Source organism: Anoplophora glabripennis, unplaced genomic scaffold (assembly GCF_000390285.2).
Source record: "Anoplophora glabripennis isolate ALB-LARVAE unplaced genomic scaffold, Agla_2.0 scaffold16, whole genome shotgun sequence".
NCBI lineage: Eukaryota > Metazoa > Arthropoda > Insecta > Coleoptera > Cerambycidae > Anoplophora > Anoplophora glabripennis.
The window spans coordinates 1,976,391-1,992,611 of record NW_019416253.1 but is presented as its reverse complement, the minus strand read 5'-3'; the positions used below and the strand labels follow the sequence as shown (position 1 = coordinate 1,992,611).

The following is a 16,221-nucleotide window of genomic DNA, read 5'->3' as shown; positions in this document are numbered from 1 at the left end:
AAATATACGTGTTAAAAGAGGATAATGTACATTAAACTATACTTGAACGTTAAATATACGTATTGAACGTTAAATTATACTTCAATATTACATGAAGTACATTAAATATACGTTTTAACAGGTTATAATATATGTTAAAATATACTTAGTCAAATGCATAAAATACGTTAAATATACATGGTAGACGAACATAATGTCAGTAAACTGTACTTAAATGTTGAACGCGTTTATATACGTTAACCTCTTAAACTTGTGTTAAATGGCATTAAACTATAGTTGAACTGCATAAAGTATGTTAAATTTACGTTATTAATTTGTATAACGTACGTTAAAGTATACTTGAATGATTAAAGTACGTTAAATATACATGGTGAATGGGTATTGTCTACGTTACGCTATACTTGAAAGTTAAATCCATAAAGCACGAAAATATACGTGTTGAAAGGGTATCATGTACGTTAAACTATAATTGAACGTTAAACGCATTAAGTACTTACCGCAGCCCGCCCAGGGTAGGGAAGGTAACGCACTGAATGAACTGATTATATAGAACAACGTCCAAGAAATAATAACACAGTAGTAGATGTCCAACAGGAACACAATGGTCATTGCCGCGAAGCCTACACCTTTTAGAATGGGGCAGAGATGTCCTACAAAGGTCATTCCACCAGATCCCAAGTACTGACCAATAGCCACTTCTTGGAAGAACATCGGTATTCCGCATAGAAACATGGCCACCGTGTATGTAAATAAGAATGTTCCTAAAACAAAACAAAAACAATTTAAACAATTTAAAAATTCAAACAGAGCCCTTATTATGGGGAAGAATTTACTAAATTTGAGTCTATTAAATTGGACTTGACATTTCGTGAAGTTTATTTTATGTAATATTTATTTACATAGTTAAAATGATTTTTAAACTCTTCTTCCAGCTTCGCACGCAACGTCAAATTTTACTTATAAAAATCTGTGTATATTGATATCATATCATTACAGCGCATAAATAAAAGATTAGCCATGAGTGCAGTACATTGGAAGTTCTATCGCCTCTACGAAGTTCGTGCAAGGCAAAACTTAACATTTGGTCTCCGAGTGTGGTAAAGTTGAAAACTTTTAGATAAGCTCTATACGAGTCCTATGTTCCCTTTAACTTTTTCTTATAATGGCTATTCAATCCATATTGTTGAATTGGAAAATGTGATATCTGAAGTACATAATATAAGTATTACCTCCAACATTGTCAACAGTTTTATGAATATATTCGATACATGTATGTATATGGTATACCTTATACCAAACTAAGATCCAAGAAAATATTTAAATTATGCGAAATTTAACCTACGTTGTAGCAAATAACAAAGAAAAAATGGTCACGCAATTTTGCTTGGTAGTAGATCAAATAAGGATGATTTGTAAATGATTAATCCTTATTTGTACACTATTAATTCATTTATCTGGAACAAACTAACCTTGCTCTATTGTTATTTGCTAATTTTCGAAATTACAGGGATGAAATCATTCCATGTAACAACGCTTCAGTAAACATTAAATAACATTCGTATTTGCTATTTTAGCTCATACCAGCTCTGCGAATAATATTTAGGCATCAAAATTAATTAATTCACCCCGTGAAATCCAAATATTCCGTGATAAATATGCAAGCCAGGGAGTAAAATAAATATTTTTATTCCATATAAAAACAAATTACCAGTAGTGGGTACTTTTACATTTTTTTTTTAGTTTAAATTTTCGCTGAAAATGACATTGTAAAATCAATATATTGGACATAAGAGCTAATAAAATGACAATATATAAATTTTACATATTATTCGGGGCAAGATAAATAAAATGTACACGCCGTGGGTGTTTTACATAAGAAGGGGTATTTGGAGAGGATCTTGAGAATGTCATTCTTATTGAATGAAAAGCCAGAGGATGAAATTTTATTGGCAGGGTTTTCTACAGGTATTTCGTAGATTAAATGTGCTGAAACAACGGAATTAAAAATACGACGAGCGAAAATTTCTGAGGATATTTGGTGCAAGTTAATTTTAACAGCACATGTTTTGTATCTTATTTTTACATGTTCAAAATAATTGTAGCGGCCCATAGCCATAACAAGTAAATAAATTTCTTAAAGTAATTTTACCCAATCGAGATTTCTAAAGCATTCAATCGGTTATCTCTGTTTAAGTCTTATTTGCACTAACACATACCAGTTTATACAGCATCGTAGCTTCCAATCAGACAAATTTCATCAATCTTCAGGGATTCCCTACGGTTCAATTTTGGGGCCACTCTTGTTCGTTATTTTTATTAATGAATGAATAACTGAATGCCTTGATGTCAATTACTTACTCTAGGTGGATGATCTTAGGTTGTTTTTAGATGTTAAATTCTATCCTATAGCTTTTTAAATGGAATTACAGAAATTAGTGACCTTTGTGCTTAATTATCACTTACTGAAAGTTTTATTCGTTTAATGGCCATGTCTGCTTTTAAAAATTTAGTCTTTACTTTAAATTGTAAAAACTTTAAGAACATAAGTTCAGAATAAAATTATGTTGGTCGTAACTACAAACATTTAAAGATCAATAGTTTTTTTCTGGAGAACATTTCGTTTTCTCGAAATTTTCGATGTAGAATGTTCCTTAATTTGACTGTCAAAACTTCTATAATGTTAAAAAAAAATTAAAATGGACTGGGAGTTAATTCTTAGACTTCTTACAAAAAGAGAGTTCTATGAAACTCACTTTTTCAATACTATATTAATAAAAATCTTTCTCTAATAATATTGCTCCTGGAAAATTTAAATAAAGCGAACGGTAAACTGAAATATATATACCTATGTGTAACAGTCATCATCAAAGAAAGCACATTAGTCTGCAAATATAAATAAATCTTCTAAAATTTTGTTATATTTGACCAAGGAATACTCTGCAGAAGGCCCATCTTCTTGTACACAATCATAATTTCTTACCTCCTCCATTTTTGTAACACAAATAAGGGAACCTCCACACGTTCCCCAGACCGACAGACAGACTTATGCACGACATGAGGAAGTCCAGTTTGTTGCTCCAACCACCTCTGTCGTGTTCTTCGTCATCTGGTGGTTTGAAGATCACCACCTTTTTTTCCTCTGCTGGCTCCTTTATCGGTATAAAGGATTCCTTTTCCAATGGCGACTGTTTTGTGTTTTCGTCCCAAATGTACAGTTTGTTGGACATTTTGTCTGGAAGACAGTAAAGTAATTTAGTCAGATATGAAGTTCACTGGGTGCTTAAAATTTAAAACAACTATAGAGCGCACTAGTTACCATAATACATAGGGTGTGTCGCAGCAGCCAGTGAACATTTCAAACGGTTTAATTTAAACAATTAAAAATGTATATGGTGCTACGAAGAATTCTTCTAATCATTTGCGAAAAAATGTAAAAAATAGTTTCCGAATAGTTCTCATATTTGAAGTACATAATTGGTCTGATTAACAGTTTATGATAATGAACATTTTTCTAGTTTAGGGCGAAAAATCAGTGTCTGGTACAGTTGCTTTATTTCAGACATTTCAATTTTTTTTCATTCTTTTGACAATCATGTCGACTTTTCTGAATTGTATCGGAAATCTTCTCTGAGATTTATATTTGACCACTTCTTATAAGTACGAGAAAGTTCAGCTGAAGAATCGTAATATAGTTCACATAAAGTAAAAACAATTATTACTATTATTTATATCTCATTTATACACGAATATAAAGCCTTAAATGCGCCATCTTTCAGACAGAAGCTAAAGCTTTTTGTTCAATAGTGTAGGAACGATTGATAATTTCAGAACTTTTACTATCTGTTTTTATAAGTATGATTTTAGACGACAATATTTTCATAATTTGATTCTGGTTACCTTACTTAGGTAATTAGATACATCTGGATATAAATACATACATTTATTTTAAAGCATAGGCATTGAATACTCAAACCAGTAAAAGTTACGGTTTTTTTAAGGTTATTTTCAGATAGCGGTAAATCAAACAGAAGTTGAATAAATTGCACTAAAATTGTTGTTTATATTCCAAATTTATTTGAAAACAGTGCTCTAATACAATACGTAACCAGATAATTTAGTCGTTTTGTTTAGGAATTTTGAGATAATAAAAACCAAACAAGATTCATTATTATGCAACCAGTCATACTACTAAATCTGTAGTAAGTCATCTAAATATAAACAGATTTTCTACAATTGCAAACCATCTGAATCACATAAATTGTGTTATGAAATTCTTGTCAGGATTTATTATTACCGAATTATAAAAACGTAATCGAAACTCATTCTGCATTGTGCCCGAACATAAATATTTCAATGCAATATATAACTCATGTAATGGTTATTCATGTTTTTGTGGATAATGCATATGTTCACTGCTGGTTGGTGGACGTTATTGTTTAAAACTTCTTCATTTTTACATTAATATATAATAGAAATGGTAATAATAAAATCGATACATGTACTGCATATAAATGTATGTAGAGATAGGTTTAGTTTATTTAGTTCCATCTATGTATACAATGTTATGAGAATCACTAAAAATTTTAATGAGATACCTACCAAATTAGATAATATTTCCCAGAAGAAAATTACTCCAGGGAAATTATTTTTATATTTTTTTACATTATTAAAATTAAAATGAGTGATCTAGGTTTAGAGACATTTGTTAAAAATTATAATTCAAAATTTAATATAGAATTAAATAGAATTAAAATGAAATATACCTAAATTAATAACAAATTAATTGCACAGACAGCTCCTTATTCACAAATAAGTTGGCACAATTCCATCTGACATTCCATGCTGTATTAACAAAATTGATTCGCCATAAAAACTTTGATAATTAAACTCTGCAAAAACGGGGCTTCTATTCAGGTCGGGACTTGAACATTTTTCTACTTTTTTCAGTACTTAGGTTATTAATTTCTTTTTCAATTTTCAAAATGTTATTTAAAAAGTGGATTTAAGAATTGAATTGGATGCAGCATGCATACATTTTTTTGTTCAATTTATTATAAGATAAAAGTGACTCATGCATTCTTTGGAAAATTGATTTTAGCGTTCAGCTAATAAAACTGATGAATCATATATGGGGATAAATTGATAAAAAAAAGTCATTTGTACTAGAAAGTTTAATATATTTGTTCTACCTGTAAATTTATAATATCAGACAAATTTATTTGGAGATAATACTTAATGTACCATGCTTTAGAAAGCAGATATTTATTTGTATTAAAATATTCACTTTACTTTACTTCTTTCATGTAAAAGAATGTTAAATATTAACGAGCTGTTATAAATCAAAACGTACATAGCTTAAAACTTTTATTTCCTGTACACTTCAATAAAGGAAATTGCTTTTGAAATAACCGTGAATTCCTACTTTGTATTGTTTGAGATTGGCAGGAAACCGAAATATTCAAAGCGAAATTTAAATTCAAATTGAGCTAGTACCAACTAAATAAACTAGTTTTGAAGGGTATTACAACTTATTCAGCCACAGAACATACATCGACCATAAAAATCATTGTCTGCCGTCAGTCCATTTCAAATTGACATGTGTCTCTTCACACGCATAAAATAAGTCCTAGGGTGTTCTTATCATGCATCAAGGAGAAAAATAACATTACGCTGTGCTTTTACAACACCATAGAGTCATAGACTAAATAAAATCTGAACTAACAGCTCTATTGGCGTAGACAGGTGAAAAAAGACTATTCCAAGAGAGTGGGTTATCCATTAAAAAAATGGGTTTTAGTAAAACTCAACATGCGAGTGTAGAGAGCTTTGAATTTATTAAGTGAAAAATTATGGTGTGCACTTCTCATCAGACGTTTTTTTATGTAAGAAAATACTCCATCTACACAGAGAAAGGTCAAAATTAATATTAAATAGGTCCCAATTTCAAAGTCGGTTTTCCCTCGTACTGGTTCTTTTAATAATAGATTTGTTCCTCATTAACGACGTCGAGATATAGAATATTTTATGGGAATTTCATTATTTCAAGAGAAATAATTTTTTTCCAAGACACTTGAATCGCCCAATACAGAACTGTAGCAAAAATATGGATCGTCTATTTGAATCAAACTTAATAATTTATTTTTTTTATTCAAATCATTGTCTTTGTTATTAACTTAACTGAGAAACACAAATTACACCAGTATATTGCAAAAATAAAAATAATTAAATGTAGTTGCTGCTATAAAATATCATCTCTGCACCTGGCACCAAGCAAAAAAAAAATAGATTAAGCCTTTAAAAGAGAATAAAAAACGATCTAATAACATAATGTTTTGTACACTATGACCTTTGTATGGGTTGATTGTAGGTGCATCCCAATTTTTTTTGATAAGTTGTCATTCATATAATTAAAAGTTTATCTCAAGTTCTTAACCCCAAAAGTTCGTAGTAAAAATAAATTCTGCCAAAAATATTTTTGATTAATGACCAAGAAGCTTATTAACAAAACTTGTACATGCAGTATGTTAGCGGATAGGATGAATAAGAGGAAAATATTTTTTATTTTACACTTTACGGAAAAAAGGCTTACTTGATAAAAAGTTTTGCTTGAATTTAAAATCAGGTTGCCATGGTGAAACTTAATATTTCATGTTTCATGTACGGGGTGTCCAAAAGATAACCGCGTACATACTGTATATGCAAAAAAAAACTAAATACAAATTTCTATCTTGGCGTCATTACTATTATAATTTAAAAAAAAATTATTTGGTACACTGATACTGAGGGAGCTTATATTCACGCTGATCAAATCAAGTTACCTTGAATGTAAATCAATAGTTTAATTTTATGTATCACTATTTCAAAAGCTAGCTAAAGCAAATTATTTCAATGATCAACTTTATCAGAGCTGTAGGGGGACAATTTAACAGTACGCTTGGTATCCCTAACTATCCACTACTTACGGGGTTACCAACTTCGAAGCACGAGTGGGTAGTTTAGTAATTGTTCCAAACTGTTAGGTATTTTTCCCATAAAATCGACGCTATTACCAGCCAAAGTTTAATTTTAGACTCCCGTACGTCCCTGATCTTGACTCTAAATGAAGTTCACTGTTCTATTTATAATTTTGACTATCGTTTGTACGTGTGTAGGTCAGTAACTGTTAATTTCAGTCTAGAGATTATCTCAAAACGGCGCTGATAAAATAAATACGTCCACCTGCATCAAACATGATTTAAGTGGCGATAATTGCTCTTCAACAAAGAGATAGTATCAAGAAAATTCGACTACACCAACACTTGACAAATGTCTGAGCTCTACAATGCCAAATCACTGAGGACGGTCATTTTTATTATTTTTGATTTTTTGGTATTGTTTAGTACCCATTTAGAATAGCTTTTCTGATTTTTTTAAAATTTTTATTTCAACCACTCAAGAAGATCATTTAAATATTTTGGTTAAAAAATTGCGTGGCAAAAACCAAAAATATCATACATTTTTTTTCATTATGTTCGTTTTAAGATGTAGTGTTATATATAAAAAAATAAACATAATACATTTTTAGTTTTTTGATGGATGCTTTGATACAACAATATTAAATTTTATTATAACATTATTTTCTTTATTTAACTCAAGTGAACATAACGATGACTCATTTTCTTTCACAAATACAGAAAATAAATCCGTCAAGTATTTTAGAAATTGATTTCTTTTTATTTCGTTGTTAGCCTATCTATATATAAACATTTTTACTAAATACACATGGTCAAAAATATGACAAGTATTATGGCATTATGCAAAACAAACTATTTAATATTGAGAAAAAAGAAAAACGGAATATTTAGTAAATAATAATTATTTAGATATTTAATAATGACAATATTAGTATTAATTTTAAAAATATGGTATTTTTAGTAATTAGTCACCGCGATTTACTTCTACAGGGTATCAGAAGTTTGACTGCCTTAATTTTAACAGACGATAGAATACATTAAAATAAACAAAAAAACATTATATGACATGGGTCCTAAACTTAACCATTTCCGAGAAAAAATTATTAAAATCTTCAACTCGATTAATTAAGGAATATTGACATAATGTGTGCATAAAATACCATAAAATACAATATTGTATCGCTTTTTTGATCTTTATGATTAATTCTAAAAATAATTAGCTTTGTAATAAATTTAAAATTCATATCGAGCAATGTGACAACGGTGCGGCGGTTAATACACGAGGTACTAAGGTGTCCAGCAATCACCAATACGCAAGTCAGTTGGTATCTGGATTCAACCGTGTCGGAGTGTTTTTTGTGTACTACTATTTTCTTTTCCTGAGGCGTTTTCCAGCGAGTGCGCGAAAATTGGATTCGAAGGTGTCGTGAGTGCATGGAACATTTTGAGCATATGTTGTGGTTTGTTTTGTACTTGTGCGTTTAAAAATTACTGAATTTTGCTCTTGGTAAGGGCCTAAAATATTTTTTAAAGGGAAAAACGCCAGTTTTTCAAAAGATCCTTTTTTAGTTTAAAAATCAGAAAAAACTCAAAAAACTAAAAATGTATTATTTTTATATTTTTATAAAACGGCATCTCAAAACGAACAAAATGAATTTATGATGTCTTTAGCTTTTGCCAAGTTACAGGTATTTTAAAATTTTTACCTACAATATTCAAACGTTCATAACCTGTTGAGGGGTTGAAATAAAAATTTGAAAAAATTCATGAAAGCTACTCTAAACGGGTACTAAATAATACCAAAGAAACAGGAAAGTTAAGAATGGTCAGGTCACGATCTGAGTTTGCATGGAATGTCCCATACACACAACATGCATTATAATAACTGATACTGAATGATGGATAGTTATAAAAGTCACTAAATACTTTATCTGTAAATAATTAACAATAATAATAATTTGTTAATAGGTAGTGAACAAAAAGTTTATTTATACTCAGGTCGTCACACCTGATTTCCTACAACTGCTTTTAAATATGTATGAATGAATTTTACCATATTTTATAGCCATAACGCTCGCCCAAGTAGAATTTTTCACCCACTTGTATTAACTAAGCAAGAGTACTGAATTTAATTATCTTTTACTAGTAGGATAGTTATTTTTGTATTTGGCAGTCTTGGGATTTACTAAAATTCGACGTCAGGTCATGAGGAAGTTTAATATTTAATTTTGACCCCAAATACGTCAGGCAAAAAAATTCCACAGTCAGTAGATCTTAAGTTTCTGTCTATATCAGTTCATTTTTTACTTATTGCCAGTGGTGTTATTGGTAAGGAGTATCGTTAAATTTAATTTAAATTTATTAATCGTGCCTCCATAGTAGCTGCAAAATTGCAGGTTGCTCTCTGCCAGCGAGGCCCCATTGACCATTTGAAGTTAAGACATCAACATGATATGATGATGAGTATATGATGACTGTCGAGTAATCGTAGCTGTTTACGCTGGGTTTTGCTGTTTTGCTTCAATATGTCCTTACATTGTTTATATTTTTCTTTACTCCATCGAACTCTCATCGAAAATAGAACGTTCATAAAATAAATAACTTTTTAGTTTACAAGGTTCATCACTGCAATAATATTAACTTTTGTTTCGCCATCATCGTATTCGTATTAAAAATACCTAAAAGATTTCATTGATTTTTGACAACCGTTGTGTTTAATACTTCAAACTTTTTTTCTCATGTTAAAACAAACTGTACTAAAAATATTAACTACCAATTGTTCACTGGCACAATCCGCACGTGTTGATCGAAACTCCATGTTACCAATTAGTTAGTTAATTGTTTTGAAATATCGTAATGATTATGACCTTAGCATATGTTCGATTATTTTATAAATAAAAGGGGTATGAATCAGTTTCAATTGGAAAATAAAAATAAGCAGTTTGTTAATACCGGTCCTAACCGTACTACCAATTAAGCAATTACTGAAATATTATGATATCGGATGAGGCTACCAGAAATAAGCCATGAATCAGTGTGGTTCGAAACATAAGTCATCGCTACGTACAGGATGTTTTAGATTCAATGCGACAGACTTTAATGGGAGGTAGATATAACGGGTGTTTAATGGATTTTAACTTAAACTTTTTATGAGAAGTTAGGCATTAACTTGTAAGAGTTATATAAAAAAATGTGAAATACAAAAGTTACACGATTTTTTATGAAGTTTTCGAAAATGATTGTAAAAAAACAAATGAAGTCCAAACAAAATGACTGCGGATGTTAATGTTAATGTAATTGGAAAAAGGGCAGAAATGCCTGAAAGAGGTCTAACAATTACAAGATATCTTATTTTCTTAAAAAAAACGTTTCGTTTTTTAATATTATCTCGCTTATTGTTAGAGATGGACCTAACAAATCCTATATGACTATGCTCGACAGGGAACGTTCTATCTAAATATGTAAAAATATACGGGGTGTTCTATTTAAATTAACAAAGTTAACATCCGCGGCCGTTTTGTTTGGGCTTCATTTATTTTTCTACCATTTTCATAAAAAATCGTGCAACTTTTGTATTCCACATTTTTTTATAACTCTTAAAACAAAAAAGTTAATGGGGGGGGGGCAAAATATAATGTATCACCCTGTACCTACTTGCTAAGCTTAAAGACTTTGAAAGACTTGTTCTTCATATCCAACCCATTGTGATTTCACATTTTTCTGGAATTTTTGGATTTTTTTGTATATATCTTTTGTCATTATCTGGGTATGAGTCAATTTTAAAGGACAGTTTATCCAACGTGACTCGAACCATACGTAACAGATAAGTAAGTACTTAGACGGAAAGGTATTCAATAATTTTAATCATAGATCATAAAAAATGTTTCAAGTATCTTCCTCCAATTAATCCTAACAATACGATATTTTATTGTCAGGTACTTTAGTTAGATAAAAGTAGTGTTTGATTGTAATTGAATGCATTGTGATAGTTTTTGGAGGATTTAGGGCTATTTTTACATTAAAAATAGTAATGAGGGAACGTTTTTTCTGTAATACTTACTTAGTAACAGTCTTTAAATGCAAAAATTATTTATTTTTGCGTATATAATTGCAAGTGCAGCATGTTACATATACAGGGTGTCCCACCAGGAATCACCACGTCAAGCAGCATTATCTTATTATCTTTACATATTTTTGAAATGACTGTCACATTGTCCATAAATAACAAAACAATTAAAATAATCGTCATTAGTATAATTTAAACGATCCCAAGGCATTTTTATTTAAATTTTCAGCAGAAACTATTACATACGTAACAATAATTTGACAACTAGCCTGACAAATGACAAGTTGTTTAAATTAATTGTTTTTGGAGTGTTTCTGGTTATGGGCAATTTGATAACGAGAAAAACTGCCCAAAAATATCTCTAAAAGTAGTAATTTCAACCCTAACAATGCTTATACGGCTTGAAAGGAAATTTCAATCTGTATACGACAGAGTAAAAAAATACAGGGTGTTCCTTTAAGTTAACAAAGCTATAGCTATTAGAAGTTACCAAAATGTAACAGCAAAAATGAAATACCTAGTATTAAATGTTTTAATTTGTTGGTATACCATAATTTAGTTTTACCTATGCCCCTTTTAGATACCAAAAGTCCACTTGATATAAATCTCCTGAAAAAAGTTACTAGCATCTCCGCGTACCCTTGCATCTGTCAAATTTTTAATAAAGTGGCACTAAAATTTTATGTAGAATCCGAAAGTGAAATAATATATAGGATGTTCCATTTAAAATTTAAAATAAGAAAATTCCGGTATAACCGAAGTGTCATACAGTTTTAAATATTTTAGCTGTGTTGCTTCTACTGCCTTTGCTAGGTTGCCAAATTTTTAGATTTATCGGATCAGTGCTATTCGAGGTATAAAAAGTGGCGATTCCTGGTGGGACACCCTGTATAGTTGAAAGATAGGTAAAATAACACATGACTTTAATTTACGTTCGAAATAATCCTATACTATTCTTGGCATCTCTAACAAGATAAAATAAATTTATTCCACGTATTGATTTATAAAGTTGTTACATTTTTAATACAGTGGAACATGAAAGTAATAAATAACTTAATATAACATTCAATAATAGTAAATATTTCATGTTTTTTCTCGTTTAGTTTAACTATAGTTATGTTCTTTAACTAAGTCAAGGTCAAATGAATTAATAATAATTATATTTTAGGTACTTATTGTCTACTTTTAAATAGAAATATACTGCTAATCAACCTATATAATAAAATTATAAATTTTATGAAGACCCCCAAAATTGATTAATCTATCTAATTTGTTATATTACAAAATTTATCAGAAGCATATTTTACTTGTTTTTAATAACGTATTACCTATAAAGTTTACAAAATTACTAAAATGATTATAAGTGACTTGCAGTAGATCTATAATTTTAATATAAATGTTGTATTTTGAAATATCCATACAGAAACAATCAATTTCTATATTAGCAAGTTGTTATTTTAATCGTTTAATAATTGAAATATGCCAGTATTGATAATTTTAATAGTCTATCAAATCATAAACAGTAAATTAAAATCTTTTATACTCAGTATTGTCACAGAATTGTAACAGTCGTCTGAACCTCTGATATTTTATAAAACAAATGATGCAATTTCAAAAATAAAACTGTCACACGCATTCTTACAGCGCCAGTTGCATTAAAATATAATTTAGATTCAATTTTGTGAGTGAGTACAGGGGGTAAATCGTCAGTTCGGGACAATTTAATTCAAGTTTCAAGAAGTATTGCAGTTTAACTAAAAATAATGCATGCGCTTAATATAACAGTTTGTGTGAAAATCTAAAAATAAGGAAAGAAAGCGGCAACGCAGGTACAGTAAGTATTTTAAATAACAAAAACGAATAGTCCTTGTTTATAATTAAATATCTGCCACTGTTATTGAATGAAACTAACCTTTTGAATTTCTTTCACTCATTCCAAGTTGAGACCAGCTTCGGTTGATGCTTTATTTTGTGGCGTCTTCTAGCGCCCTTTTACCACACCAGTTGCACGAAACACTACTGAACCTGTAACTGCCGCTCCAATTCGTATGCGCCATCTAATGTTCCACCAAATCACATGGTCTAGATATCTTTTTTTGTACGTTCTTGCACCGCGAACTAGATTTAGGCAGTTCGTTTTGGTGAGACTGGAAATCGTCACCATCTGCAGTTTTTTCCGCCACCGTAAATGGGACATTTGGAGATTTTCTATATCGCTTGTTTTTTTTTTATTGTGTCGTTTTATTTCTACCAGCTACTTATCTCCGGAATCTGATTGGAAATTGAAAAAAGTGTCCTCATCCATCAACACAGGGGATTTGTTTAATTCCATATTTACTGGGATTATAAACCTATTTTCTACAAATCCTTAACTAAATGTGAGGTATTTAAAGAATTGTTCCAGATACTTCTTCTATCGGTCACCAAGAATGTGACAAAATGATGTCTTCTTCTACAAAAATTAAACCGTTGTTTTTGAAACACTGGGTATTAGAGTTTAAAACAATTATATCTCTAAATATCTGATTATTTTTTTAACATATTTTTTGAAATCGAAAAATATACTGAGACATGCAACTGCTTTTTGAACATCTTTTGTAGAATTAATTCAATTATTCTAAATTCGTCAAAAAAAAAATAAAAATTCAATCATCGATTTTCCTTTAAAATAGACTTGGTACACAAAATGATCAGCATACCTCATATCGTCACTAGTTTAAGGTGAGACTATTTTTTTTTGTCATGTCGAATACCATTTAAATCATGTATTACGTACATAAAATTTCGCTTCAATACATACAGGGTGATTGAAAAGTGAGTACAAAGAATTTAGGGGCGTATTTTTGAAGTTTGTATATCCGCTTGTTCAGAAAATATTTAGTTATTAGACTTATGTAAGCATTATGTGGAAAGCGCATGCGCCTGGTGGACTAGGCGGTATCTGTTTTGGTTTGGGTGAATCGTATATCCACGGAGATTTTTGGTTTTTGGCTTTCAAATATCACTAGAAATGAAAATTTTTCTATGCGCATAAAAAAAACGTAGGCCTAACTTTTGGCGGCACAATATGTTAAAAAAATCGAAAAATGTCATGTTTTTCTTCTTATTTAATTATGTATCTTTTCAAGAGTTGATTTTAGGCGAAAATGGAAGAGGAAAAAAATGTTTGTAATTAAATTTTACATAATACGACTAGCTACAAATCGAATGAATCATGATTATTATTGTAAAAATCGAAAAAATCGCCAAAAATGGGGTTAAAAATCATTACTTTCTAGGAAATGTTTTTGGGGTCTTTATGTTGTATATAGGACCTTCTTACTTGGCTGTTGCAAGCTGTTTGGATTGATATAGGAACAAAGCTATAACTTTTTCAAAAAAGTATCTGTATCTCACAATACAAAAACCATAAGAAAATATTCTTAAATTTGGATAAGGAGAACATTTTTGCGTTTCCAATACACCATCTATCGTACGGTATTACTATTTTAATAAAACAGTATAAACTTAATTCTGAACTTAAAGTTCAATTCGTGACATTGGGTTACTTTCAAGGTTTTTCACTTTGCTACGTTGTCAAATCTGTGACATAAACCTGATAGTGATATCAAATTAATTGTTGTAAAAGTGCATAGCGGACAATAATGATGCAACAGTTGCGAGACAATGTACATAATTGTATGAAAATTATAAATAAGGTTTAAAACGTTATGTATGTTATTTTTATTTAGCCTTTCATCAATTTACATATACCTACAAGTTGTCTAAACTTAAACGTGCTTTCCATTTTTGGAATTTCTCCACATGACTTTCATATCTTTCTGTTGTCTTAATATGAATTTTTTCGTGGGTATTTCTCATTATTGTAAGCTTAGTCACACAGAACATGAAGATTGTTCCTTAAATGTTTCCTCATGGAGGTAGTAAAAAAGAATGTAGGCCTTGAGACTACATTTGTCAGAACCAATCACAGAATTCAGTCGATTGAAATTTTTTCTTTCAGAATGGTGATTAATATTTTATATTCAGATCAGACTGACATACAACGTGTTTCAAAAAGACCCAAAAAATTATGGTAAATCATGACAACCTCGTATTTCCATGTCAGTCTCCAGAATGTGTCAAGTTTCAAAATTATTGTCAAGACAATGCTAATCGTTTTATTTGAATACTTGAAATTTTAAATTATTTTACTTTTCTATCCATTATTTTTTTACTTTAACTTTCAAATTACCTGCAAGAACATCCTAGAAAAAATCTTTGAAATAGAACAAAACTTGTTTGGCGTTGATCAGTTGCTTTTGATATTAAATTGACCTTGAAACTTGTGATGAAGGTAAAACCACGATCACCATCTAATTTGTCATACAAAATCCTAAAAATGTTTCGATTTTTCGATTACTCGCTTAAAAATAGAGTGTTCCGTTTAATATTTTCAGGTTGACCTTGGATTGACCTTGAAAATTATTGTCCAAGGTCACCAGTATATTGGTTTCTTGATATCCTCCAACTTTTATCTGAAACTTTTTTGTTGAGCAGTTATCGGAAGTTCACGCCGTTTTGGGACACCCTGTATATTTAACCAGAGTATACAAGGTGATCCCAACCTGTCTCCCGATAATTTTTAAGAAAAAATAAGATTGTTTTATTCTCTTTTCGGAAATTGATATTGGGGAAGATATAACATACATGTATTCCTTTAAAGCAGCATCTTAAAAGTCTTTTGAGATAATTTGTTTAAACTTGGATTTGGATACTAATTTGGTGATGAAATGGTAATAGTTTTTACCCCTTACGTAGGATATCTTAGTTGTATCTACGTATTGTTTCTCCTGAAAATATCGAGAGACAATTAGGATATGACGAATGTGGATTTAAAAAAGTACTGATCAGTTTTAACATTTGTCATTACACTTTATTGTTTTTCTTATTTATCTAAAATATTTTTATTTTTTTTAAAGCGGCAGCTAAAGTGAATGCCTAACAGTTATACCGGAAAAGAAAACGAAACTTGCTGTATCGACTTGTCGATTTGAATAGGTCGTTGGAAAGTGATTATAATTTATGACTAAGACTGTATTATTCGTCATAGTTATGGGCGTACTTTAAATTTCTCCTTTTCTGTTAGTCGAAATAGGAAAATTTGACCTCTTGCATGACCTTATATATCAAGTTTTGTTACTAGTTGATACGTTGTGAAGA

General features: G+C 30.1%; 1 protein-coding gene across 1 annotated transcript in view; it reads right to left on the bottom strand.

Moving 5' to 3' along the window:
• The window catches only part of LOC108913931 (sodium- and chloride-dependent GABA transporter 1), a 49,257-nt gene extending 36,207 nt beyond the window's left edge, over positions 1-13,050 (bottom strand). Inside the window, exons 1-3 of the mRNA XM_018719588.2 lie at positions 12,932-13,050; positions 2,981-3,232; positions 498-761 (exon numbers count right to left, since the gene is read on the bottom strand). Of these exons, the coding sequence (XP_018575104.1) occupies positions 498-761; positions 2,981-3,232; positions 12,932-12,953 (538 nt within the window). The 5' untranslated portion in view covers positions 12,954-13,050. The remainder of the gene's footprint in view (positions 1-497; positions 762-2,980; positions 3,233-12,931) is intronic.
• Between the last annotated feature and the right edge of the window lie 3,171 nt (positions 13,051-16,221).